The sequence below is a fragment of the Zootoca vivipara genome, chromosome 9 (assembly GCF_963506605.1).
Source record: "Zootoca vivipara chromosome 9, rZooViv1.1, whole genome shotgun sequence".
Classification (NCBI taxonomy): domain Eukaryota; kingdom Metazoa; phylum Chordata; class Lepidosauria; order Squamata; family Lacertidae; genus Zootoca; species Zootoca vivipara.
Window position 1 is genome coordinate 37,657,552 of NC_083284.1, and position 27,606 is coordinate 37,685,157.

At 39.9% G+C, this 27,606-nt stretch overlaps 1 protein-coding gene across 2 annotated transcripts in view; it reads right to left on the reverse strand.

The window, feature by feature from the left end:
- The window catches only part of TTC29 (tetratricopeptide repeat domain 29), a 111,646-nt gene extending 84,365 nt beyond the window's left edge, over positions 1-27,281 (reverse strand). For both annotated transcript variants that reach the window (XM_035114020.2, XM_060278640.1), the window contains exons 1-5: positions 27,255-27,281; positions 24,092-24,129; positions 19,516-19,610; positions 17,321-17,404; positions 3,079-3,302 (exon numbers count right to left, since the gene is read on the reverse strand). In XM_035114020.2, coding sequence (XP_034969911.1) covers positions 3,079-3,302; positions 17,321-17,404; positions 19,516-19,604 — 397 coding nt within the window. In that variant the 5' untranslated portion in view covers positions 19,605-19,610; positions 24,092-24,129; positions 27,255-27,281. The remainder of the gene's footprint in view (positions 1-3,078; positions 3,303-17,320; positions 17,405-19,515; positions 19,611-24,091; positions 24,130-27,254) is intronic.
- Positions 27,282-27,606: the final 325 nt, after the last annotated feature.

Consider the following 27,606-nt stretch of genomic DNA (forward strand, 5'->3'; position numbering starts at 1 on the left):
ATGTGAAAACCATACTGCTCTGGCAGAATGTTATTGTTTACAGTACAGTGGTACCTCGGGTTACAAACGCTTCAGGTTACAAACTCCGCTAACCCAGAAATAGTACCTCAGATTAAGAACTTTGCTTCAGGATGAGAACAGAAATCGTGTTCCGGTGGCATGGCGGCAGCAGGAGGCCCCATTAGCTAAAGTGGTGTCTCGGGTTAAGAACAGTTTCAGGTTAAGAACGGACCTCCGGAACGAATTAAGTTCTTAACCAGAGGTACCACTGTACTTATTGGAGCAAATCTCCCCCATTCAAATGCACCTTTTCATTGGCATTCAGGACTCAATCGTCACTTGACTGATCCCCTTGCCTCTCTTGGTCAAGCTTACTGTGGTCTTCCTTTACTAGGTGAATGGAATGGTCTGCAGCAGCTATTTTTTGCCTTCCCAGAGGCCCTCTTGAAGTAATGCAAGTTTCCCATCTACCTTAGTGCCACTGCTTGGAAGAGTGCTTATTCTCCGAAACTAGTTTGAGAAAATCAAATGAAATTACATGCTCATGCTGTCTCCTTAAGAAGTACTGTATGAGGGAGAAAAGAGCAAAAGGGCAAGGAGGCTATTGTCTTCTTCTAGCTCTAAAGACAAGCCTGCCATGCAAAAATCAAATGGTGCCACCATGTCCACTTGGGAGGCAGTGCAACACAGACACAGACAGACAGACAGACAGACAGACAGACACACGTACGTGTGTGTGTTACACTCAATATTGCGTTTCCAGTCCTCAGAGTTACCCAGCTGCATTTTAATGTGATATGTGTCAGCAAATACTAATGCAAGTAGCAATAAACCTATTAAATGGTATCGTAAAGTACATCACATGTAAACAGATCAAAAAGAGCAAAGAAAAAAAATGGAGTGACTGCTAATTGGAATAAAGTAATACATACAACAGGATATCTTTAACTGCTCTTTGTTACTGAATATCAAAGCTGCAGAGTTCTGTAAAATTATGCAAATAACTTGAGGTAAGTACCCTACAATTCTCAAGAGATGGAAGTGACCTGAGGCTGACTATTGTTACTGTTGCAGCCCTGATTGAATGAACTTTAATGTGACCCTCAAGTGTCTATCCTTTCAGTGAATAAGAATAAGTAGTGCACAAAGACAACCGTTTCAGTATAATTGTTTTGGACACAAACTGGCCAAATGTGCTGGAGTCATATGAATAAAGCAGAGCAATTTTTTTCTTTTACCCTGTCTCTTTACATCGTTTAGACTACTGCACAGACAGGTATAAAAAAAGAGACAGTACTGCTCTCACAGATAATTGCCCACATTATATTTCAGAATGCTTTGGGTTCAAAACAAAATTTTGTCGATCACAGCAAGCTATTAGCATGGGTTAGTCCACTTTCTAGAAAACAAAAGTTTTGTCTTCCACATAGCCAGTCTTCAACATGTGATGAACATTTTTATAAGCACAATCTAAATTGTTCATTTTTCTGCAAATTTTCTAAGCTGTCATTTTAATTTCTGTCCGTCCGTTAATTAAACCTTAAGCTAACAACAGAAAGCCTGAAACTGAAACATTACAGAAGTGACGAACCTTGTGAGTAAAATGAGGGCTTCTGAGAAGGTAGACAGATTAAAGTGTTCATAGTTCAGCAGTTGTACAGTTTAGGCCAGACTGGGTAAACCAGGCTATACCTGGGAATAACCAGCAACTCATAGGCTTGTGGGAAGGGTACATGATAGAGGAAAAGGTGGTCATTATTTTACAGATTAGCCCTAGACTGGCCTGCAAACCAGTCCTAGCTCCCAACATGACAGACGGAGCCATTAAAATAATACAGTCAGCATCTTCCTAACCATTTGGAGAAAATCATATATAGGGATATCAAACTAGGACTTCAATATTGTGTAAAAATAATATTGAACTCTGCATTCAGGAAGATTTATTGAGGATGACTGTATGAACTAGCCCTGTTTGTATGTCTACTAAGCACATCAGAGGAGTACATGGCAAACAAGTTGCTTGCAAGCTTTTTGCTGGCATACACTGCACTACAATACAGTATCTAAAACTTGATAGCATATCCTATGAAATGTAGTATTAAATGCTCCCCTTCACTCTGATTCAAACCAGCCTTTGCTTGCTGCTGCAATTTTGCCTGTTTCCATGCTAAATGTACCACAGTCCCTATTCCTATACACGGTGTGCCCAGAATTCTCCATTAACCAATATGGAAAACTCTTTGTGACACCATAGCCTACCATATTTATGTCCTGCCTCTTCCTCCAACCTCCTTTCCACCTGCAGTTTGGGTATGAGATCACCATTCCATCCATTCCAAAACAGCCAATCCTGTTGCACCCTGACCCCATCAGATGCAAAGTCCTTTCCTCTCCTACCTACTAATGCCCTTGCTGCATGTCCTGAGGCCTTTTCTCAGAAATCTATGTCTTATGGCTGCAACGCTTCACCACTAACACAGTGAAATTACTTCCACAATGAAATTAGTGTGTTAGGTGGATGCAAGACTGCAGCCTAGAAGGACCATATTCAATACAACAATTTCAATTAGAAGAGTGCAACAACTGATACATGGATACATTCTTTATCAAAGAATATAAACAGTCATGGTCCCATTCTTAAACACAAAGAACTTTGGCCTGGAATTTGTAGGAAAATATCATGCACAGAACAGTCTGGGTCTTCCATTTTAGACCAAACTGACTTTAATTGCTAGATAAAAACATATAATACAATAGCAAGTACTTAATTTTAAAAATCAATACATAAAACTAAACAGTAGAGAAAACACTAGAGTGATTGTAATTGAGATGTTAGTTAAATCTATCAATGGGATCCTGGTGACATCTTTACACACACACACACACACATTTTGTCACCTGAGTATTTAACTGTAAGTCTGATAATTCAGTGTTACCCACAATTTATTCTATAAATACAGTTGACTAAGGCTGAAATGTGCTAAAGCCCAGTAATGCTTCAAATTCATACATGAAACCATTTAGAATCTTCCCTCAGGCACACATTGCTGCTCCATTACCCAGAATTCCTCTATTTACCTGATCGTAGGGCTGCCTCAGCCCTGGTCAGGAAGTGGTGAAGCTGATCCAGTTTATCAGGCTGTTCCGCCAGGGACTTCTCCAGCCATATGGCTGACCCAGGCCCTGCAGCCTCCCTCAAGGCATTCCAGTGGTCTATCAGAGTAAAGAGCTCGGCGAAAGACTTGTGATAACCCTGTCGCAGCATGTCTATGCAGATGTTCTTCTTGTATGAATTCCGGTAACTGGGAATTTAAAAAAGGCCAGGTTTAATTCTTTAAATGTGAATTATCTACTTCCACTGAAAGAGATCAAGATACACACACAGATATTGCACACACGCACACACACAAACACAAAATCAATATACACCAGTGATTAAAATGTGACATGTGTTCCTTTCACCAACTCATTTTTTTCTTGGTAAATGCCCACACATCTTCAACAGAGGAAAGCCGCAGTAGGCGTTTAATGCTATTTCTACTAGAACTGCATTATAAATATAACAGTGTTCTGCAATTGAAATCAGCCATGAAGGTCAACTGAGTTAACCTACCGGGGGGGGGGGGGCGCACGGGGCAGATTTACCCAAACGTTCCGGCATTTGTTCACTAGAACACAAGCTCAGAGTTTACTTAAAACAGGGAGCAGTGGGGAAAACTAAGCATATACAGCATGTCAAAACAATGTATATGTTAAATAGTTTTGCTGGAGGTTATGGTGGTTTGGTTTAAAATGTCTGACATAGTATTTGTTAGAACTAGACTCCTTACATATTATTTGCCTGTGTTCAATATCTGTCTTCAGCTGGGACTAATTTAGTAACACAGAAGTTTCATAATTTCCACCTAATTTTAAAACCAAATGACATATCCACAGAGATACAATGAAGAATGTATATCAAAGTTATTCTAATAATAAACATGGAACAGATATTCATATTAAAACATGTATAATTAAACACTATCAAGAGATGGTACATATTTCAAGGCATATTACTCTAGTAAGGCCATTTTCATGTTACATCAAACCAACTGTAGAATATTAATTGTTGATTTTTTGATTAAAAGTTCAGTTAATTCCAATTTAGAAAAGGTGCTGCCCTTCAATATTGTATAGTGAAAATACACTTGAACATTAGAAACATGCATTTTTACTTGTTTCTGTTATTGAAACATGCATGGAAACAGAGATTTTGCTTAAAAGCATTGCTCTGATCATATTTTAATATAAGCAGTAGAACTTGATAACAGTCCCTAATGGTTAGTATATGGTTTTATATACAAAGTAAATTTCAGAACAGAGCACTGCTATTTACTAACTAGTAATGTTGTTAAAGAAAGCAAGAAGATCTTTGCATCACTTTATAAACAAGTTTTTCAAGGACAATGGTAACTGCATTTTTTACTATTGAAACCAGAAGCCTATACACAACAACAAACATTAGTGAAGCACTTTAAAAAAGCACTGTACAATAAATAAAGTTGAAGACAAGCCCTGTCTACAAAAGTATATAGTCTACTGGACACAGAGACAGAGGGAGTAGGGAACTGCAGAAAACTAAAGGAAAGACCTAGCAGAATAAAAAACATCACAACAGTTTAAAGGAAAACTGATGTAGTATAATGCAAAAAGGCACAGGGCTGGCCCAAGGCATGTGATGTTTCCCCCCCCCCCTCCTTCCACATACACAAGCCAGCTAGGTCGGCAGCTGAATCTTACTTACTGGTGACAGGGCACCATCCTTCACTACACCTGATGGCAAACTAGCTTAGGGACACAGAGCAGGCCATATGGCTGGCAAAGGTCTATCTTCCAATACCATCCTGCTCCTTAGCATCAGCTGACTAAGGCAGCTGCCTCACTCTACCTAACCTGTAGAATACACTGCCAGCAGGTAAGAAATAATTAAATCAAAGGGACAAATAAGAGATAACATATGACATTCTGGCTTGATCAAGTGTGATCTCCCAGCAGTGGTGACATGGCCAATTACCAGAAGGTGGAAGTAAAGTTGTGCAATACATGCAGTCCCAAACATTCATGGGTTACAGAGCATGCATGGTAGAAAGGCAACAGTGTGGATTTTAGTTACAGGTAGGTAGCCGTGTTGGTCTGAGTTGAAGCAAAATAAAAAAAATTCATTCAGTAGCACCTTAAAGACCAACTAAGTTTTTATTTTGGTATGAGCTTTCGTGTGCACATCTGAAGAAGTGTGCATGCACACGAAAGCTCATACCAAAATAAAAACTCAGTGTGGATTTTGTAATTTAAATATGTCAAGACCAGAGGCACTACACTGAGAGAAGGAGACAAAACAAGACTAAGAAGGACAGAATGCTGGCTCCATCACTGGTCTACAGCTTACTGAAGACTGAAATATTATTGAAGGTGTATGTCTTAGGCTCTTCCTTGGATCAACATTCATTTAAAAGGGTCCACTGAAGGTTCATGCTGCAGAAGTTAGAGCATGACCATTTTAAGTGAGCATTGATCTAAATAGAGCTTAGACCAGAAACCTCCCTTCAAGTCATTTGTGGCCTCTAGGATTGGTATAGTAGTGAAGATGGAGCCCCCAGAGATAAGGGAGCCTCTGGAGAGGTGTATCTGAGGACATAGACAAGAAATATTACTGGGAACAGGAGACTGAGGAAAAATGGTTCCTTAGGGTTCTTCCTCTTCTTGCCCAGTAGAAATCCCTACAGATGCAAAACTAAGAGTTCACTTTTGGATAAATTCAAAAAACAAGACAACATTAATGAAGAAAATAATAATAAAACAGCTATTAGCTAAACAAAGAAAAATGGAAGATGTAACATATAGTTGTAGCTCAGTAGAATAAAACTCTCTCTCTATGTGTGTGTGTGTGTGTTAAAAGAACAAACAAGGGAAGTCAAATTAACACTTAAGAAAGACCTAAGAAAGAGCCTCATGGAACTCCAAAGAGGAAAAGGATTTTAAAAGTACCATTAACAGAAACAATTGAAAAAGCAAAAGAAAAGAAGACTGAAATCTAGCAAAAATAGGATGCTTAAAATCTAAAGCAAGGAAAAGAGTACAGTACAATATTAGTAGTACAGTATCAAAAAAATCAGACAATGAGGACATAATACCTAATATTTAGCTAAGAGAAGGTTATTGGAAATTAGGGTGCTTCAACACAGAAGTGTTATTGTGGAAAGGGGCAGTTCAGGTTAGATTTTTCTCTGACACATTTGATATGCAAATGTCCATGCACACCTGTTTTTTCACTCATATTCATTTCTATTCTATCACTTCCCATCCACACCAGAGGAGGAGAGCTTAATGAAAAATATTCTGGGTGTGGGGTTTTTTGTTCCTCCCCTCAATTACTCCTGCCCTGCTCTATCTTTGTATGTTGTGTATGTCTCAGGAAGTGCATAAGAACAAATATTACCAGCATATGTCAATATTGGCAAAATAGAAACTTGTATATTGTGTATTTCAGGGGCAGGGGTGATCCCGTGGAACAAAAAATTAACTCGTCTAGACATGACTACCGTATTTCCATGATGAAAACAGATGCCACCAAAAGACCCCTACTGAATCTGTCACCAGAAAGACAGCCTGTTTGTTTACCTTCCCCCTTCCCAGACACACTATCTATTCTCAGTGGTGCATTAGTACACAAAGGCTTTCTGCATAGCCCATGATGTTACCCAGGCATGTTGCTGATTTGTAATGCATTTTGAGGATGATGACATCATGTGGACAGTGTGAAAAACCTGGACTCATGATCTGCATTCTGCACTAAGTCCATAATAAACACCTGGGCAGAAGCATCCTTGAAGTGAGAACAATTTCAACAGGGTGATGTGAGGAGAAACCAGGCTGGAAGGAATTAAAAGAGGATTCTGAAGGAAGAAAAGGCAGACACTGAAAAAGGATCAGGTGTTCAAAAAGCTTAGAATAAAAGGAAAGGGACTATAGGCTGCTCTTTGTTTTATCTTTTCTTTTCTTTTGCATTATGGGGACAAATACTACTCAGTGCCAGTTCCGCCTCTGGATGATCCCTCTCTTCTTTCTGAGTGGGCTGCATAGGACACGCAATAAAGCATAAGCCAACTTCCTGATGGAGCAATTGATCAGCCAATTATGGTAATGGGTAGCTCAGAACATGGGATTAAAAACAAACAAACCTGTATTGTCTCCAATATGACAATTTAATAAAAATAATTATCCCCATGGTTTTTATTGCTAGGAATTAACCAACTGACAATGATCCTGTATTATACACATGCCATCAAAGTAGACAGAAGGGAAATTACTCATATATAGCCCAAAAATCTATTCATACTTGAGATATTCTGGCTTTTACAGTGAGGAAGTACAGATAGCCACCAAATAAATGCAAAAAAACCCTATTGACATGATGTATTTGCAAGTGAGATTCTTACTTCTAAAACATAGTTTTGAACATCTGTCTTATGCTGCTTATCAGAGCTGATTTTGAAAGGGCAAGGATTTTGTTATAACCATGCTGTTTGTTCCAATTAGAAAATTCTAATCAGCATTACATTGTTCTATGAAGAAATGAAATTCAAAGGTACTGGTGTTTAAAAACACTGTTTCAATAGGTAGAATGGCCTCTGGGGGCATCTGCTGGAAATTTAGCAATATTGCAGTTAAATCTGGTTATTCAAGTAATTCCCAGCACAATATAGTATTGTTGAACAAAAGTAAATACAAAGTGCATTGGGTGTGATTCACATTCGGAGCATCAATGAGAGTTTTCCCATGGATCTCACTGTGAACAGAAGCTTATGAAGTGACTGTTTGCTGAAACTATGTGACACTGTATTGATCAATACTCCCAAAATAATAACATTAAGAACTCTTTAACCATTTCTAAATTAGGACACGAAGTGTCGGACATGACTAAACGATTAAACAACAACAACAAAATTAGGACACTGCAGTGAAACCTTAAGGCAAATATTGTAATACACATTCATATAATTTGTGACCCTCAAAACTACCCAAATTGATGACAGAAAGAAGAGCACAGACCTAATTGCGGTTCGAGGACCCGAATTTTCAGCTCATGTGCCTCCCTATTCTAAAGGGCAGAAAGCCATACCCATGCAAGAGCTCTGCACATTTCAGATATCGTTCTCCACCAAATATAGACCCCTTTGGGACTAGAAGGTGGAGCCTGAGGCTTCAAAAGGCTGGCCCCCAAAAATGAAGGAGGAAGCTAGCAGTAGGGGATACAAGTGAGGCTACTAGAAGATGAACTGATCTCTGCCATTTGCCTCTCCCTTGAAAACTGATGTGCTCCAGCATGCAAGTTTCTAATTTCTGATAAAGCGGACCTTTCCTTCTTCCAGCAGGTGCTTTTAATTGCACTCTGTGCGGCATCTGCCTGAATAAGCTACTAAGTAGGGTCTTTCGAATCAACCATCTTGGGTCCTGAATAAGTTATCTTATGAGACCCTGACAACTGTGACTAAATGACAGAAGATGAAACTGAGATGAAGTTGTTAAAAAGGGAGGATCCCTTCTTTGTAAGAGCAAAAGAAAATACTTCTGACTGCTTGTTGTTTCCTTCAGCAGCTGCTTACTGGAGAAACCTGGATATGTTTTTTAGCTCCAGAACCCTCATAAAAATATAGCTCTTGTTGCTGCAACCTGCACTTCTATCTTAAGCAGCCCCCAGGTAACTGTAACGGGCAACTGCAAACTTCAAGTAGAGATCTCTTTAAGTGGCCTCAAGGTCTTAGTGATTTCTGAAATAAATTTAATTAGAACCAAATAACCAGTGGGCCATTGCAAGCTTCATTTATAGCACTACAATATACTTTGTGGTTTTTTTTAATTGCTTAATTTCTTTTACAAAATACTGTTCAATAAACTTAGAAGGTTTTATAGTGAGCATATACAATCTTTTGATGAAGTTGTTTTCACTTCCAAACACTGTTGGATATCTTTATAATAGAACAATTAAAGAGAGAGATTTTTTTTTAATATGAGCATCCAGTTTCAGTCTCATAAATCTTATACCACTTTTAGTAGTCATGCAGTTCAACCACACTTCAAGGGATATTATTGTAAAAAAGCTGTACATTATTGGATTAAAAAGAAATTAAGTAATTATAAATAGCGTAATTCCAACTGTTTTTGTTGCAATTCTGATTATTTTACTATAAAACAAATTCTGATCCTTTTACATTGCTTTACCCTTGTTCTTTTAATTTGTTTATTACTATTTTTTATAAATTCCCCTTTACAGAAGAAGGACAATGATGTTTTACTAAATTAACCATTTGAATGTCAGGAGAATGTTTGAAGATGTATATGTCAGTAAAATGTCTTTATTCTTTAAATATGCATCCCAATTTAGTAATGCAGGGCAAGAAGAACCAATCAACTGTAACCATCCTAAATAAGTCACAGATGAAATGACTGCAAATTAATGAATGCATCATTTGCTAACACAGGTAAATTGAAACTTCTGTTTTGAACCCTGCTTATCTGTCAGTTTTTCATTATGCGAATGAAAGCCCCAGCAGTAACGAACAAAACTTAATTCCAACTAGAATCCTTTGGAATCGGGATAAGTAGATGATTAGGCTGAAAACCAATACCCACTTACTTGGGAGTAAACTCAATTGAATTTAATGGGTCTTACTTGTGAATAGACATGGATAGGACTATGGTATTAAACATAAGATACAGCTTGTATTAGAATATTCCAACATTAAGCCAATTCAATTTGAAATACTGGGGGAAAGTATTATTTATTTATCAACACTGGGAGGAATGCTATTCTCCACAAAAATCAACTTCTTTTTTACTTCTGTTTGCTGATGTGAGAAATACATGTTTCTGAAATTTAAATATGTTCACTTAATAAAGGAACATATCATATTTTATTAATGCAAAGTAACTTAACAAAAGAAAAACAAAAAAGATTCCTGTGGCACCCAAAAGACTGAATTTTTGTGTAGCATAATCTTTGTGGACTTGAGGTTATTTCTGTTTCATGACGTGTAATCCTTAGATGACAAACAGAGAGAAATCAAAGTACCTACAGAAGGAGTTAAACGTAAAACAAGGTGTAACACTGAGTCTGTAACATTTCTATAAAAATGCCAAAGATATACTGTACAAGAACAGTGACCAATTCGGAACAGCAGTCATTGCTAATAACATCTTTGTGGTTAAGCCATGTTAATTTAACACATGAAGTGTGAAAGAAACCCACAGTTCCACTTAAGGCGGTGAAGAATAGAATTTGCTTATAAATTTTAGGGAAGCCATTTCATACTGGATCATCCCTTTGAACAAAAGCAAGTGCCCTAACAAGCAGTATATTCCAAAAAATATTCAGATGTAGGAAGCCAAATTGACCTTTCAATTATTTATTTTTTTAAAATATATTTTTATTAAAGATTTCTTAGTTTACAAAAATACATGCAATGTCTTTTTTTCCCCCAAGTTGTGTTGTCTACAGATCAGTTTCATTTGTTGTGAGACATTTGTGTTAGGTTAGGTAGAAAAGAGGGGGAGTGGGGAGTGGTGTGGGGTCGGGTGGTTGTGCTTCAATTCTTCTACTTAGTGTATGTGTGGGGTTTTGAGTCAGCATCACTTGGGTGGGTTCTCTTACTATTCACTTGTTGTATTTCCTTGGTGGTGAGAGAGGTTGGGGGTGGCCTAGGATGTGACTGGTTGTCTTTGGTTGGCTGTAGTGAGAGTTTGTGTGTGTGTGTGTGTGTATTTGGATCAGGTTAGCCAGATTGATACGTATGCTGTTGGCGGATTCTCGTTGTTGTCTTGTTGGGCTATGCATGTGCTAAAGGGGAACCATACTGGGGTGAAGGCGTATTGAAAGGTTAAAAAACACCACGTCAGGAATAGCACCTTAATTGCTTGCAGCTTTGTTTCATTGGCTGAGTTCAGATGAAATGACAAACCATGTACAGTATTGCTGTTCACAGAACAAGCCTGCACCAGCATTGGCTTGCATACCCCTTAGCATGCAAGGGGAAAAGGCAGTGAAAGCTTTCACTTTTTAATAGTTCTCCATCAAGTCCAAACTCAACAAACTGATTTGTCTTAACATCTCTTTTCATGCACAGAGGGAGGGAGGAGAGGGGGAGCATAAAAGCCCAAGGCTTATGCATGCTAATTTTCATAACCATAGCTTTTCATTACTTCTGAACAAGACCATTGTCTTTCAAACTGGGACATTACTAGACTTCACAACGGGGACATTGAAAGAAAAAAGTTAGGCAATACATATGTGGCACATCAAAGTTACAATTCATGTTTGGTTTTCAGTGTTCTTTCTTTCTTTCTTTCTTTCTTTCTTTCTTTTTCTGTGTGTACTTACACACACACAATTAGTTAATTGTGGTGTGTGTGTGTGAGAGAGAGAGAGAGAGAAAGAGAAAGAGAGAGAGAGACAGACCGCCTGAAGGAGATCAGAAAGAAGCTTCACTATAAATTCTAGGACAATGAAATTCCCATTTGTCATTTTGTATCATTTTACATTCTGAATATTTTCATAGTATCTCTGTGCACATCACAAATAAAACACAGTTGTTTACTTTTGTCCTATATTTCCTATTAAATATTGTTGAACTATTGATAAAAGAAAGGTTTAGAAAACAATAGGACTAAACTCAGCAAATACAAGTTACACAAAGTTAACTTCAGTTCACAGTGTTCTTCTCTATTAAAGAATGTCTTGTATTTTATCTTTGCAAGAATCTGATGAGTTTTTGCAAGTAAAATTCTGTTTCCTCTACACTTGCTAATAGTCATGAGAATCTGTAGTTTGCACCTTCCCATTAAAAATGTATTGTATTTTTTGAAATTATTCACCCCGCCTTTTATCCAGATCATGTCTTTGAAAGGAGGAAGTAGATAATAAATGGAATTATTCATGATTTCCCATTAAATATGAAACTTTCTTTTGCAGAGTTTAGAAAATGGAACTTCTACATAATGTACAGAAGTTGATTAGAACTTTTTAACCTTTCCAAGAAAACTCCTCCAAATGTGTAGGGCAGCTTTTTCATGAACGGTAAACTATTCATTTCCCTTGCATTCCTATTATTTTGTCTTTCTCTAGTTACACCATATATATCAGATCAAATCAAAGTGTGGAGAAACCACTGATTTGAATAAAAGACTTACTTCCCTCCTCTCTTTTTTTTGAAGAGAATATAATTCTAAGAGAGTATTGCTTCATAAAAACATAAAAGTTTGGTCACAACATGCAAGATTATTTGGAATTATTTAGACAAAAGAGGACACATTGAAACAAAATTAAAAATGTCAGTGTTATTAAAAAAACATCAAATCTGTGACTTATACTACTGTCTATAACATATATTATTATTTTTCTCTTGGACAGCATCATATCAGTGGGGAGTTTAGAAGATAAACAAGTTTCAATTTTGAATTTACTATATACTGATAGTGAATACATTATCCAACTGTGGAGCCCTTATGTAGCCAAAATGGAACTCCCACCAAACTTCCACAAGAAGGAAACATCAGCAGGCTTAGGATAAGTATGTTTGCATAAGTACTATTTTTATATATAGAGAGAAATCCCAATGCAGTTGAATGAGAACCAAGCATGCTCAGTTACAAGCTTGGTGGCTCAGGAGAATGCTGTGGGCATACTGTATCTTGATTTCAGTAAGGCTTTTGACATAGTCCCCTACGATATCTTTGTAGAAAAGCTGGTAAAATGTGAACAGGATGAGATAATTGTTAGGTGGGTTTGTAGCTGGTTGACTGACCAAACCCAAGGAGTGCTCACTAATGGTTCCTGGTCATCCTGGGGGAAAGTGGCAAGTGGGGTGCTGCAGGGTTCTGTCCTGGGCTTGTTGTTGTTCAACATCTTTATAAATGGCATGGATGAAGCTATTGAGGGGATGCTCATCAAGTTTTCAGATGACACCAAAGTGGGAGGGGTAGCCAATGCTGCTGAAGACAGAATCAGGAGTCAAGAGGACCTGAACAGATTGGAGAACTGGGCCCAAACTAACAAAATGACTTTCAATAGGGACAAATGTACGGCAAGGTTCTACATTTAGGCAGGAAGAACCAGCTGCACAAATATAAGATGGAAGCACCTTGCTTGCCGCTAGTACATGTGAAAAGGATCTAGGGGTTTTAGTAGACCACAAGCTTAACATGAGACAATAATGTGATGCAGCCTAGAAAGGCTAGGGCTTTTCTAGGCTGCATTTACCAAAGTCTAGTGTCCTGATCAAGGCAAGTTATAGTACTGCTCTATTTTGCCTTGGTCAGACCATACCTAGAGTACTGTGCCCAGTTCTGGGCTCCACAATTTAAGAAGGATATTGACAAGCTGGAATGTGTGCAGATGAGAGGGCGACCAAGATGATCAAGGGTCTGGAAACCAAGTCTTATGAGGAATGGTTGTGGAAATTATGTATGTTTAGTCTGGTAAAGAGGAGACTAAGAGGAGATTTGATAGCGTTCTTCAAAGATTTATTTTTTGCATTAGGAAAAAATAACCTATCAACTCAAATAAAATGCTAATAGGTTAGTCATTCTCAAGCAGCAAGATTTTAAAGTACAGCATATCAAGAAAAAGTTATATTAGATCTTCCAGCAACTGCTTTACATACAAAGGTTCTTAATTTCTAGGGCTTCGTAAAGGTAAAGGTGACCATTAGGTCCAGTCGCGGATGACTCTGGGGTTGCGGTGCTCATCTCGCTTTACTGGCTGAGGGAGCCGGCATTTGTCCGCAGACAGTTTTTCCTCGTCATGTGGCCAGCATGACTAAGCCACTTCTGGCGAACAAGAGCAGTGCACGGAAACGGCGTTTACCTTCCTGAAGGAACGGTACCTATTTATTTACTTGCACTTGACATGCATTCAAACTGCTAGGTTGGCAGGCGCAGGGACCGAGCAATGGGAGCTTACCCCGTCGCAGGGATTCGAACCGCCGACCTTCTGATTGGCAAGCCCTAGGCTCTGTGGTTTAACCCACAGCGCCACCTGCGTCATACGTATATATAAATAAGAGTGATGACAAAGAAGCGTTGAAACTGATTATGTATAGCTCCATTTTGGGATCTTCAGGGCTTTTAAATAAGCTTTTCATAAATGCTTTAAAAGTTGTCTGGTGTCTGGCACAGATATTAAAGAAGGTGAGATACAGTACAATCCTGTGAATGTTTACTCAATATTAAGTTTCAGTGCATTCAGTTGTAATAATAACAATAGCAATAATTTATTATATCCCGCCCATCTGGCTGGGTTTCCCCAGCTACTCTGGGTAGCTTCCAACAAAACATTAAAATACAATAATTCACCAGATATTAAAAGCTTCCCTAAACAGGACTGCCTTCAGATGTCTTCTAAAAGTCGTATATTTCTTTGACATCTGATGGGAGGGTATTCCACAGGGCAGGTGCCCCTACCGAGAAGGCCCTCTGCCTGGTTCCCTGTAACTTTGCTTCTCGCAGTGAGGGAACCGCTAGAAGGCCCTCAGTGCTGGACCTCAGTGTCTGGGCAGAATGATGGGGGTGGAGACACTACTTCAGGTATACTGGACCGAGGCCATTTAGGGCTTTAAAGGTCAGCACCAACACTTTGAATTGTGCTCAGAAACGTACTGGGAACCAATGTAGATCTTTCAAGACCAGTGTTATGTGGTCTCGGCGGCCACTCACAGTCACTAGTCTAGCTGCCACATTCTGGATTAATTGTAGTTTCTGGGTCACCTTCAAAGGTAGCCCCACGTAGAGCGCATTGCAGTAGTCCAAGTGGGAGATAACTAGAGCATGTGCCACTCTGGTGAGACAGTCTGTGGGCAGGTAGGGTTTCAGCCTACGTACCAGGTGGAGCTGGTAGACAGCTGCCCTGGACACAGCAAGTATTCCCTTGTAAGTATTCTCTTGTGTGTTTATGATTGTAGTGACAATACCCCATCTCCAAAAGTATGGGACAGGGGTGGGCCAACATAAGTGTTTACATATATTCTCTTCTTTCCTAGAACTCTGATGTCTACCAACTAGAACCAGGTGCAAAAACCTAGAACTCGGTTGGATGTATAAAAGAACAGGGGGCTTTTGAGCACTTACTCAGCCAAGTAAACAAGTTAAATCCACTTCAGGGACCCCCCCCCCCCGGTGTTCTTTTTCAGCCACCGATTATTTTTTAGGGGGAGCGGAAAATGTTAGTTGCTGCTATTGTTAGCCAACTGACAGCCAGAAACCCTTGTTGAACTACTGGAAGATCACCCCAAACACAGATTTACCTTCTGCCATCCCTAACATGATACATCTGAATAGACACACTGGTAAGAAGTGCAGGTAATGGAAAGAAAGCAAAGGTGGAGAAAAGTAATGTCATTTACACTAATCTTATGGACACAGTCAGCAGAATCCCTGAAATTACCGTACATTTTATTTCATTAAGGGCTCCTGTCTCTGTCTGTCGTACTCTGGTATCAATTTAACTTATATGTTTCTATACCTGTACTGCATTTTGTAAATTGTGAAATATTTAAAATTTTCAGAATGTCAGTGAGGGTTTTTAATAGGCATCTAAAGCTAAACAGAGTGAGCACCAATGGTATTTGTGGTGGGAAATATGATTTCTTTCCTTTATTCCAACTAGAGGGACAATGTTCTGGCCCGTTGCTTTTAGGATAATTTATCAGCACTTCTTAATTTACTTTAATAGTCTACATTTGATCTTTATTTTGGTTAGATTTAAATGAACAGCACAACTGTGCACAATGAAACTTTGGGTGTGTTTTTCAAACAGTACTGTCTAATGTTGTATTTCAACTCTTTTCTCCAAAAGCAATATTTGAACAGTGCCTGATGTTAAATTTTTTTTTTTGAAACAATCTCATTTTTGAATTTGCAATAGCACATAATAAGATAAAGGGACAGAAAGAATGTTACGGTGCAGTCCAGAATTTACTCTTGCGCTTTGATACCATTTGCAGCTTTAGTGATTTATCAGCACATGTTTTAAAGCAATTCAAATCAAACTTTATTCGCATAGCCGACAGGCCATAGCAGCAAAGAATACAAATAAAACAAATGAAAACACTAGGTAAAAAGGCCAGTTTTAAAGAAATTATTTTTCCAAATTATGGAGATTCTCTGTCCTGTGCCTCCAATCTGAAGCATAACCAAAGTTAATAATGTGGCAGTGCTTCAGAAGTTTCCTCACCAGAAAAGGGGCAGGAGAGAGAAAAGGGGCCAGGGTGCCACACTTACAGATGGACTCAGGGAAGCTGGCATCTGCAAAAATCACAGAGGCATGCATTCAGGTTCTTACAGATTTCACAGAAATCCTAAACAGATCCCAGCAGCAAGGAATCAAAAATTGAATGGGCCTTCAGCATGAAGTCGTATGACAGGCTGCTCCAAGCAAGTATTTTTAAATAGTTCTTTCGCTTTCAGGTGTTAATCTTTTTTAACCTGTCTTGCTTTAATGAAGGGGATACCTAATGTGAATGAGCTTGCACAATAAGAATGAAAGGTACTGTTACATGAAATAAAGAATATTCAGGAGGGGGAGAATGGAGATGATCAGACGGTAACTCCTCCAGGTATGTACCCTTGAAAAAAGAATCACATTTAGACTTCAATAAAATGCACTTTTGCAGGTCAAAGGCAAACGCTGCCTGCAACTACAATACTGAACCCTAAGGTAGCAATTCCTGAATTACGACACTAATTTCAGGGTCACAAACAAAACAAGGGCAAAAGTTGGGAAAATGTCCTACACCAAATGCTGCTATGCCTACAACTGTTTTTAAACACTATGTAGAAACAACAGTGATACTGCTGTGTAAACTTTGTGGGAAACTGCACTTCTCCCCAGGCTGATTTTGGACAGTGGGTTTTAGAAAAACAGTAAACATTATAGAGTTAGCACTGCAAACCACAGTACCAGTAGTATATTTCAGAAAGTAAAACTTCAGCCTTAAGTGAGAGGCTCTACAAAAATCAAGGAAGAAAAATACGTTTAAATTACTGACAAACAATTAATTGCTGCAAATCTACTTTGGTAAATCAGTGAATTAACACAAGCATTGAACTGAATGCGTTGATATATGCAAGATAAGTAGCAGTGAAACATAATTATTTAATATCAGTTTTAATTTTTAAATGCCACGTTCCTCAGAAAATTGCCTGAGGAACTTTAGATTTCAATGAATAAGACTAGAAACAAAGAAAACAATAAACTTTCAGTATAAAAATGCCTCAGAAAGACCTTACTTACGCAGCAGCCTCTTGTTTTGACAATCCTTTGATATGCACGGCCAAATAACGATCTATGGCATCTTTGCCTTTGATCAAATGCATCCTAAATTTAAATTAAAAAATTAAAGAACAGTGAGGTGACTTTACATCAAAATCTGCTACATGTATTATGTATTAACCTTTGCCAAGCAAAGACAGATAAATATTAAAATATTGACAAAGTATTTTATCAAACACATACTATCAACATGTACAAGTATCACTTTACCTTTTTGGTCTGTAGCTAATTCAAACCTTTATTTTGTAGAAAAGTACACGGCTTTAGCGAAAGGCTCCTTTTATTCATGGCTTTCACTTTTAATACAAAAATAATAAACCTTGTTGAACTCCATGTTTTGCAATGATTGGGAAGTAAATGTGCACCTTCTCCACTGTCCCTCAGACCTTGTGGGGGGCCGGACTATATTTTTTGGGGGGAGAAATGAACGAATTCTTATGCCCCACAAATAACCCAGAGATGCATTTTAAATACAAGGACACAGACTGAGAAGGTGATTGGGCCAGATCCAGCCCCCGGGCCTTAGGTTGCCTACCCATGTCCTCTCTCCTCCAGCCCCCTGTGCCATCACCTATCCCCCTCCCCAAACAGGCTCTTAGGGAGGCGCTGGGAGAAGGAGAAATAGTCCGTAGAAAGTGGGGGAGGACTTTTTGGACAGATACCACCCTTACAGTGCAATCCTATGCATGACTAGTTAGAAGCAGGTTCCACTGTAGTCAATGAAGCTTACGCCCAGATATGTATACGATTGCAGCCTAAAAGCATCCATATTTACAAAACCACTTCTGATTGAGAATGGCAGTTTAGATGTGATCATTCTTTGCTAAAACAAAAACAAGAAAGCCCCTGCAACCATTCTGCACTTCCTCCTGCTTGTTATGCAATATGCTAAAATAAAATATTATTCTCTTAAATACACAGCTGTTTAAATAATCTTACAAAACTAAATAAAGGAACACACAGTACCTTAGCACAACAATAACAAATCTTATGATAAAATAACAAAATGTGGGGATAAAGTTCAAATCCTGACCCAGCCATGACACTCACTGGGTGACTTGCAGCCAGTCACCATCTCTCAGCCTAACCTACCTCACAGGGTTGTTGTGAGGACAAAATGAAAGTGAGGGAGAACAATAAGTTCCTTAGAGGAAAGGTAGAATATAAATGTAATAAATAAACAAACAAAGAAACCCAATTCACAAATCACAATTCAAACAGGTGGACAACTTTATTACTATAAATAATGGGGTATCTCAGGTTGTAGGTGTCTGATTTGCATTTGCTTTACAACAGTGTACAGATCACTAACCAGTCGGAAATTAAACACGCAGTACATGTAATGCAGTACATTAATACAATTTAATAATATTGTAATTAAAAATAATATTGACGTGTAAGTTTGCATGAAGTTTCGAGACTTTCATTGATCTCACACTATTTGGCTGCACAGTGTCCTCACAAAACTTGTTAGCGACCAGCCCCAATAAAAGACAAAGAAAGAAAGGGCTTTAGACTTAGTGTATCTCCCCACCTGCTCAATAACCACCTTGATATACAGTCATACCTTGGTTGAAGTACGCTTCGGTTTGAGTACTTTCAGTTTAAGTACTCCGCGGACCCGTCTGGAACAGATTAATCCAATTTCCATTACTTTCAATGGGAAAGTTTGCTTCAGGTTTAGTTCGCTTCAGGTTAAGTACAGACTTCTGGAACCAATTGTGTACTTAAACCGAGGTACCATTGTACAGAAAACTAGCCCCTGAGAACCTGGGTTTCTGCATTTTTTATACCTATCCCACCTGTCTACCTATTTACAAAATCAGCTGCCATTGTGAATCCAGAAATATTAAAAATGCCTCTCTATCTTAATTTCGGCTCCACTATTTTGTACTTTTATCACAAAGCACACAGTTCAACTTTTATTGAGACTTGGGCATCAGCAGAAAGAGGAGGGAGACGTAAAGTTTTTAAACACTCTAATTACACATTAATTGACTGCATACAGTCCCTCTCAATTTCAATTAGTGCACAGGACTGGCTCTTTTTCATAGCTGGCCTGTACTGCAATGTGCTCCTTTAGTACGGTACTTTAGCTTTAAAGAGTGGTACACTCAACTGAGAAATAATAAACAAACAAATTAAGAAACACACACCTTGCAAGTTCTGGTGATGGGCACCTCATCTCTTCCTTACTTGGATGCGATTTGGGGGATCGCACTGGCACAGGAAGGAATATATTCATCTTGAACTAAATAAATGAGTACAGAATATTATCAGAAATTCATGTCACATAGTTTTAACTTTTCTTAGACATTTGTTACAGGTGTGTCGTTCAGTGAAACGGTATACTAGTTGTTCAAAGGTTCTGCAGCACCGAGATATCAGCAGAGCTTTCAGTCACTGTGAAATTGACTCATTAGATACCCATCATAATAAACGGAGACCCCTCATAGCACACACCAATTTGAAATTAACTTGGAGTAAGAGCGGCAATGAAGAGATGTTTAATCCAAAAATATATTTTAACTAGGCATGCAAAACTTCCAAGAATATTGGGAGCACATAAAAGTAACAATGAAAGCACAGAGAAGTTATTATTATTAATTTATTTTATAAAAACAGTAGATTGAAATATTAGAATTGGTTATATTCACTGGCCCAGAAACAGTGCTTGCAATAGAGCTGCTCTCTGATCATCATGTAGGCATGAGACAAATGCATGTTTTATAATGGAGCAGGTGGGAAATTAATACATATAATCAGAATATTGTGATCATACTACTAGACCTCATGTTGAACAGGGAAAACATAAACATAGCTATTTTTGTAACAATGATAGTACAAGTTGCCTACAAGTATCTCAATTTAGCATTTCCCAGCATTTAACTGTAACATTCAGTTTTACTGTTTTTCTTTTTAACTGAACATTTGCAACAAATTTCCTACACCTGTATATAAGAATGAAACCCCAATTTTAAATAATGACCCAACAAGTGCTTATTTTAACAGCCTTACATTTCAATAGCTATAAGAACATTGCTTATGGAACACTAGCATGTTATAATGACAACATAATGATAGTATCTTAATACCACAATTAGTCTTATATGAGCACAAGCTTTATTTCTTTTAAGCAGAACAACAACAAAAAGCCATTAGACAGAGCAGTCTAGCTTGTCATTTTGAAGTTCATAAATGCTAATAGGACTTTTTTGTCACATAGAGCACTGTGTTCTTTTCCCCACGTACTCAGCTTACACTTCCCACTATTAAAGTTACAGCTGCCAGTTCCTTCATTTTGCAAGTCTATGATCTGAGAACGTTAGCAGCAGGAGCACCCTTACTCTTAAACTTGGTTTAATGTAGATATTGTAAGCCCTGCTGGCAGGCCTCAAGGCACAAACTTTTAATGGAGTCAGAAACACAGCATTGTAAAAATGGAGAGAAGGTTCTCCAATTGTTAGAGAGATATGTTATTCCAAGGAAATTTAGTTTGCTTTACAAGTACAATGTACAGAATAGCTGATAGTGGTTCAAAAGTAAAAATAAGTAATAGAGCACTAATGAACCTCTGCTGTTGTTAGATCAAGACTAATCAAGACAATCTCCGGTGGGCTAGGGACAAAGGTGAGAGCTGTTTCCTAGTTCTGCTGGATCTCTCAGCGGCTTTTGATACCATCGACCATAACATCCTTCTGGACCGTCTAGAGGGGTTGGGAGCTGGGGGCACTGTTATACAGTGGTTTCGCTCTTTCCTCCCGGGCCATGTTCAGAAAGTGGTGGTGGGGATGTGTGTTCAGACCCCTGGGCTCTCACTTGTGGGGTGTCTCAGGGTTCTGTCCTCTCCCCCTTGCTTTTCAACATCTACAAGCAGCGGCTGGGAGAGATCATCAGGGGGTTTGGGCTGTTCATCAGTTTGTGGATGATACCCAGCTCTACCTCTTTCAAATCAGAACCAGTGAATGCAGTGAAGGTCCTGTGTGAGCGTCTAGAGGCGGATGGAGGATGGATGGCGGCTAACAGATTGAGGTAGAATCATGACAAGACAGAAGTACTGTTCGTGGGGGACAGTAGGCGGGCAGATGTGGAGGACTCCCTGGTCCTGAATGGGGTAACTGTGCCCCTGAAGGACCAGGTGTGCAGCCTGGGAGTCATTTTGGACTCACAGCTGTCCACGGAGGCGCAGGTCAATTCTGTGTCCAGGGCAGCTGTTTACCAGCTCCATCTGGTACGCAGGCTCAGACCCTATCTGCCTGCAGACTGTCTCACCAGAGTGGTGCATGCTCTAGTTATCTCTCGCTTGGATTACTGTAATGTGGGGATACCTTTGAAGGTGACCTAGAAACTACAACTAATCCAGAATGCGGCAGCTAGACTGGTGACTGGGAGCGGCCGCCAAGACCACATTACATTGGTCTTGAAAGATCTACATTGGCTCCCAGTACATTTCCGAGCACAATTCAAAGTGTTGGTGCTGACCTTTAAAGCCCTAAATGGCCTTGGTCCAGTATACCTGAAGGAGCGTCACCACCCCCATCGTTCTGCACAGACACTGAGGTCCAGCGCCGAGGGCCTTCTGGCGGTTCCCTCGTTGCGAGAAGCCAAGTCACAGGGAACCAGGCAGAGGGCCTTCTCAGTAGTGGCACCCGCCCTGTGGAACGCCCTCCCACTAGATGTCAAAGAGAAAAACATCTACCAGACTTTTAGTAGACATCTGAAGGCAGCCCTGTTTAGGGAAGCTTTTAATGTTTAACAGACCATTGTATTTTAATATTTTGTTGGAAGCTGCCCAGAGTGGCTGGGGAAACCCAGTCAGATGGGCGGGGTATAAATAATAAATAATAAATGATGATGATGATGATGATCCCCAGTTCAGAACTGCAGAGTCTTTTGAATGCAAACTTCTTCCATTTGGAACTTCTGAATAAATTACAAATGAAGGACAAACATATCTAGAGACTGAGTTCAGTTCATAATTAACCCAATTTTGCCCCTAGCACCAGCCCTTCCCACAACTGAAGCCACTCACTTCCCTTGTTTTGCTGAATCCTATTTGGGGTCAGTGATTAAAAGGGACTTTGTTAGGCCATGTAACACAGCACTGTGTGTCTCTCTCAAGATTCCTGGAAAATTGCAGGTTCCACTATAATCCCAGTGATCCTGGCAACCGTGATGTGATTGCTGGAGTGTTCCAGGATTTAATCAAAGCAGCAGCAGCAGCAGCAGCAACTGCATCAGGAACGGACTTTGGTCTTTCAAATTTCAGTGGTGACCTGTGTGAAGCCAAAATTTGCTCCCCCACCTCTCGCCTTCCATTCTGCAATTCACTACATAGTTGGGATGCCCTGTGGCTCTCTAGGCTTGGTGCCCAGTGTGGCAGAACCAGTTGCACTGCCCTAACACCACCTCTGATTGCATGCTACCACCCAGAAAGATTTGGATAAAGTGAAAGAGGCAGAAGGGAAATGGCAATCACTATGAGACTGGGTGCATAGAGGTCTCCAAGCCTCATTGTGTTCCTAGTTATATCACCAAGTGTGTGATTAGACCTAAAACTTAAATTGGCTGATCTGAATTGAGCCCATTCCAAAGTAAGTGAAAGAAAGCTTGCCCATTACTAATCAAGACATGGAATAATATATATAAATCAGGCCTTTCTCTTAGAGAAAACTCCATTTGACAGAATAATTGCCATGAGAATGTGCAAACAAAGTAAATAAAAAATTTCTTAGGAGATGTATTCAGGTTCATCTTAAAATGTAGATTGACAGGCCAGAAGCAGGTGAAGAAGAGTGACAGTACATTGTCACTGAAAAGTTGAACAGTGCTTAATGAAGCCAAATAAAATCTCATTTACTTATTTAAGAGATTTATATGCTGCCATTCAGGCTTTCAAAGGCAGCTTACAAAACAAACTGAATAATAGATGTTGACAGGTTTTCATCTGTTTTACTGTTAATTTTTACTAATAATTTTAATATTTCTTGTAAACCACTTAGAGATTTTATTATAATCAAAAGGTATAAACATTTTGTTAAAGAAAAAAAATAAAACATATAAAACACACAAAGTTGTAATATGAGGAAGTATTACCCGGAATACCACTCAAAACCATTTTACTGCAAAATAAAAAGAACAGCAATTTATTTCTGCACATTAGTAAGACTGTGAATACTATGACCAACAAGTACACAATGCCATCTTTAGATGTATCAGTGGTTCATGGCCAGAATACCTTTTTTGAAATCATAATAAAACTGAAAGCAGAGTATTTTCATCAATGACATCAGAAGCAAGGCTATGGGGTGGTTACCACACAGTGTTCACTTTAATTCACTCCATATGGCAACATGTACTGAAACATTTGTGTTTATCAGCTCACCATGTTTTTTTTTACTCATGGCACTGCAAATGTCAAAACTAGAAGTTTCCCGTGACTTGTGAACACTTCCCCATCCACCTAATAAGCAACTGCATATGAGCAGTTTGCCACATAACCAAGAGCCATGGGCGTAACCAGGATTTTTGTTTTTTGTTGGGTTGGGGGGGAGAACCTCAGTTAACTATGTATTTTTATTGATTTTTATTGATGGGGGTAGCTGCCCCGCCTTGCCCCCCTGGCTACGCCCATGCCAAGAGCTGCTACTTGAGTGCCATAAACATCTTAGAAATTAGAACAGAGATTATTCAAACTGTATGAATAATGAACCAAAGATGATAAACTCTTACAGCTTAATGATGTGCAGCGCAGTGTTCTTTTAGGATACCTAAAAAAGAAAGAAATGCACTTTAAACACATATCAGACAAAGAAATTGATAAATTGTTAAACGTTAGCAAAGTGTCCATCATGGCAGGCATCACAGGGTTGGGGATTATACACTGCAAGGCTACCAGGGGACTGCAGTGTGTCTTTGCATATTCTGTGCATACACTACACTCCCTGCCACAATCACTATCATTGAGGGGTAAGAGGAGGTTTGCCCCCACTACAGCACACCCAAGTGCAGCACTTTATCTGACCCCACAGGACTGGATGGGAATTGAATATTCAATATGTCAGAAAAAGTAAAGGAGTACATCACAGGGCCAGGAACTAAACTACTCAAACCCCTTCTGCCCCTAGCAATTGTGAATCAAAGTGCATCTAGGTTGTTTTGTGGTCACATGAATGGTGTGACAGAATCTTGGGAACTAGTTTAGACAGGTAAGTAGATAGATACCATAAGACTCTAATCCAGGCACCCCCAAACTTTGGCCCTCTAGATGTTTTGGCCTACAACTCCCATGATCCCTAGCTAACAGGACCAGTGGTTGGGGAAGATGGGAACTGTAGTCCAAAACATCCGGAGGGCCAAAGTTTGGAGATACCTGCTCTAATCCTGTACACAGTGACATGTGAGTAATCTTGCGCTGATCTTGCGCTGCTGTGTTGTACATTTATTTCTGGGAAATAACCACCTGATTTATATATTCCTGAAAAATAACCATCTCATCTATTCACAGTCTGAATAAATCCCCTCCTAGAAGACAATGAAACATTTCTTATCCAAAAAAAGCTGGCAAACCTCCTCCTGGGTAGCCAATACATATTACCACATACACAGAGTGTTGCTTTTGTGGCCCAAATTGTTACAAAAAAGAAGCACATTTTCCATCTTAAAGTTGCAGGAATTTCCAGGGCTATTTATTTATTTACTTATTAAATTTCAATGTTGTCCTTCATGCACGGATAACATGGCAGCTTACAAAAATACAAAAATACAGAGCACAGCAACAAACAAAAGCACACACCCCCTCAGTTTAAAAAGCCATATATTGTTTAATTAGCCAAAGTCCTAATTTAATCACCCAGTCATTCTTCTATGCCTTCAGGCAGCTTTTTTGCCCCCAGACTGGCTCTGCAACAAAGTTAGCCACCCTCCCCATAAGGGGAAGGTAAAAGTCTGTGAGGTTATTTGCAGTGGATTATAAATGGGTATGGGAGGAGATAAACACCCCATGCCACAGCCAGCCCTTTCCCAGCCCTGCTATTTTGGCAAATGTGGGGCTAGGATTGCAAATGTGTTAGCATAACATCTAGTTTGGCCCCGTCTGTTGCTGAAGGCCTTTTCAAATGTACCTGAAGCAAACTCACAAAAACTGATGCTTGAGCTATAATTGCACTACCCCAATCCAGTTCTAGAATAGCTACAAGCAGTGGCTTATATAATAGATGGGACGGGGATAGTGTGCAACAGCAAGCAAAAAATACCTGCAGGGAAATGTTAATACAATCATCTTGAAAGAAAAATAGTCCAGGAGTACACTATGAAATGGAGAAAACCTACACCTCATCAAGTAATAAACTGTATCTACTTAAAGTTATCGTGTAAAAAGCTGAGGATCGACATGCACATATCTTGCCATAATTTAAAGCTCTGAAGCAGGGAGAATCCTTCTAGAACTGTAAAGTTACTACATAAAAGCAACAGAATGTCATTTTAACAAAGGACTAGCCACAAAAGTATCAGATATACATCCCACCTATTTTTTGTGTAACATTTGTATATCCTAACTTAAAATATGGAAGTAACTTATAATTATGCCTAAATCCATCACAGAGCTAGGCATGCTCAAGCACATGGATTTCAGTTGGCATAAGTCAGTTTAACTGTTGGCTGTGGGCTTGTACGTTTATTTTGGCCCTTAAATAAATATTGAATTAGAAGTTTCTCCGCCTATTGACTTACTTGAGGCAAATCCTTTTTAATTAACCACATGTCAAATAGCTTCAGACTACTGTGGCAGCAAATAACCACTCCACCTCTAACCAGCATGATGAATACAGAAATGCAGCCTTGGAGGGAGTTCTGAAATATTGCATTCGTTTGCTTTTAAAAAGACTGGACAGCTACACGAATCTGACGAGGATCTTGCTGTTCAGTTAGGGGGAGAAACTGTGTTTCCACTGCGTCCTCTCCCCCTCCCCCACAGCCAAAGGTTTATTGCAGGGCGTCCGAGATCTTGCGCTGCTGTGTTGTACATTTAGAGGGTCAACACCTATTAAAGTGAAGCATTATTGACAACTGCAAAATGATTCTTCCAGAGCTGAAATGTGCCCGATTACATTTATATATATTCTCCCCTGCGCTTCCACGCGCCAGCAGTTCTAGCTCTGGAGCGTCTGAAAGCACCTTTTGCTTTCTACCTTTGCGCTTCTCGGCTACCAAATCCCAAGGATGCAACTAATCGTTATCAGGGATCAGGAGCGATTTACCGGACGGCACAGCAGAATCTCTGCACACACAGCCCTCAATTGGGAGGGGGAGAAAAAGAAAGACATATTGATCTCAGATTTTCGTCGCCCCCCTCGCCATCTTCCCCACTATTCCCCTTTCCCTATCACCTCCAACTTCGCCCCACTCGCCTCAACCCGGAACTGAAGGAGAAAGTCCGCCAGGGACAAACGTGGGCTGACTGTACACGCTAGAAATTAAGTCTACTACTGTATATAGGATCAAGATACGAACGCGCGCGCGCGAGCGCACACCCACCCGAAGAAAAATCCCCACACAGGTGGGGAAAGGGAGAGGATGGAGCCTCTCTGCGCGGGCGCGTTCAGCCCAATTCTATGCACGTGTGAAAGAAGCCCCCAGTAGCCGGGCACACGCAGAGAGGACAGCCCGCTGGATGCGAGAGGGAGGGTAGAGCCATGCTATACAAAGGCTGGGGGCGGGGGGAGACGGCGCTCTCTCCACCACCAGCTCAACCTGTTGCTTTTCTTTCCATCTCTATCTCTCTCTCTCTCTCTCCCGCCTGCCCTCCCAGCATGAATCACGGCGTTCAACCCAACCCAGCCCCCGGGGAAGGGGAAGGGAAGACCAGGTCTACTCCCACGTCTGCACCGCTTACTTGTAGGCCTTACGGACTCAGGCAGGGAAAGACGCCTGGCCGTCACCATGGCAATGGGGCGGCGCCAGGGAAAGCGCCCCTCCCCCCGCCTCCCAGGCGCGCCCTCCCGCCCTCGGCCTGGCTTGGGGGAAGAGGAAGGATCCGGCTTCATGCTAGTGGCCGGCTGACGTCTTGCAATGGCTCCCTTCACTGTTCATTCATTCATTCATTTTAAAAAAAACTGGCTTTAATTGAAAGATTTCCTTGCGCTACAAAACAAACAAATAAACGGGGGAAAGTGCATCTTTCGTCTCCACTTTCGATTCATGGAGTCTTTTTCATGGAGAGTGGCTCGGGAAACCCAGCCAGATGG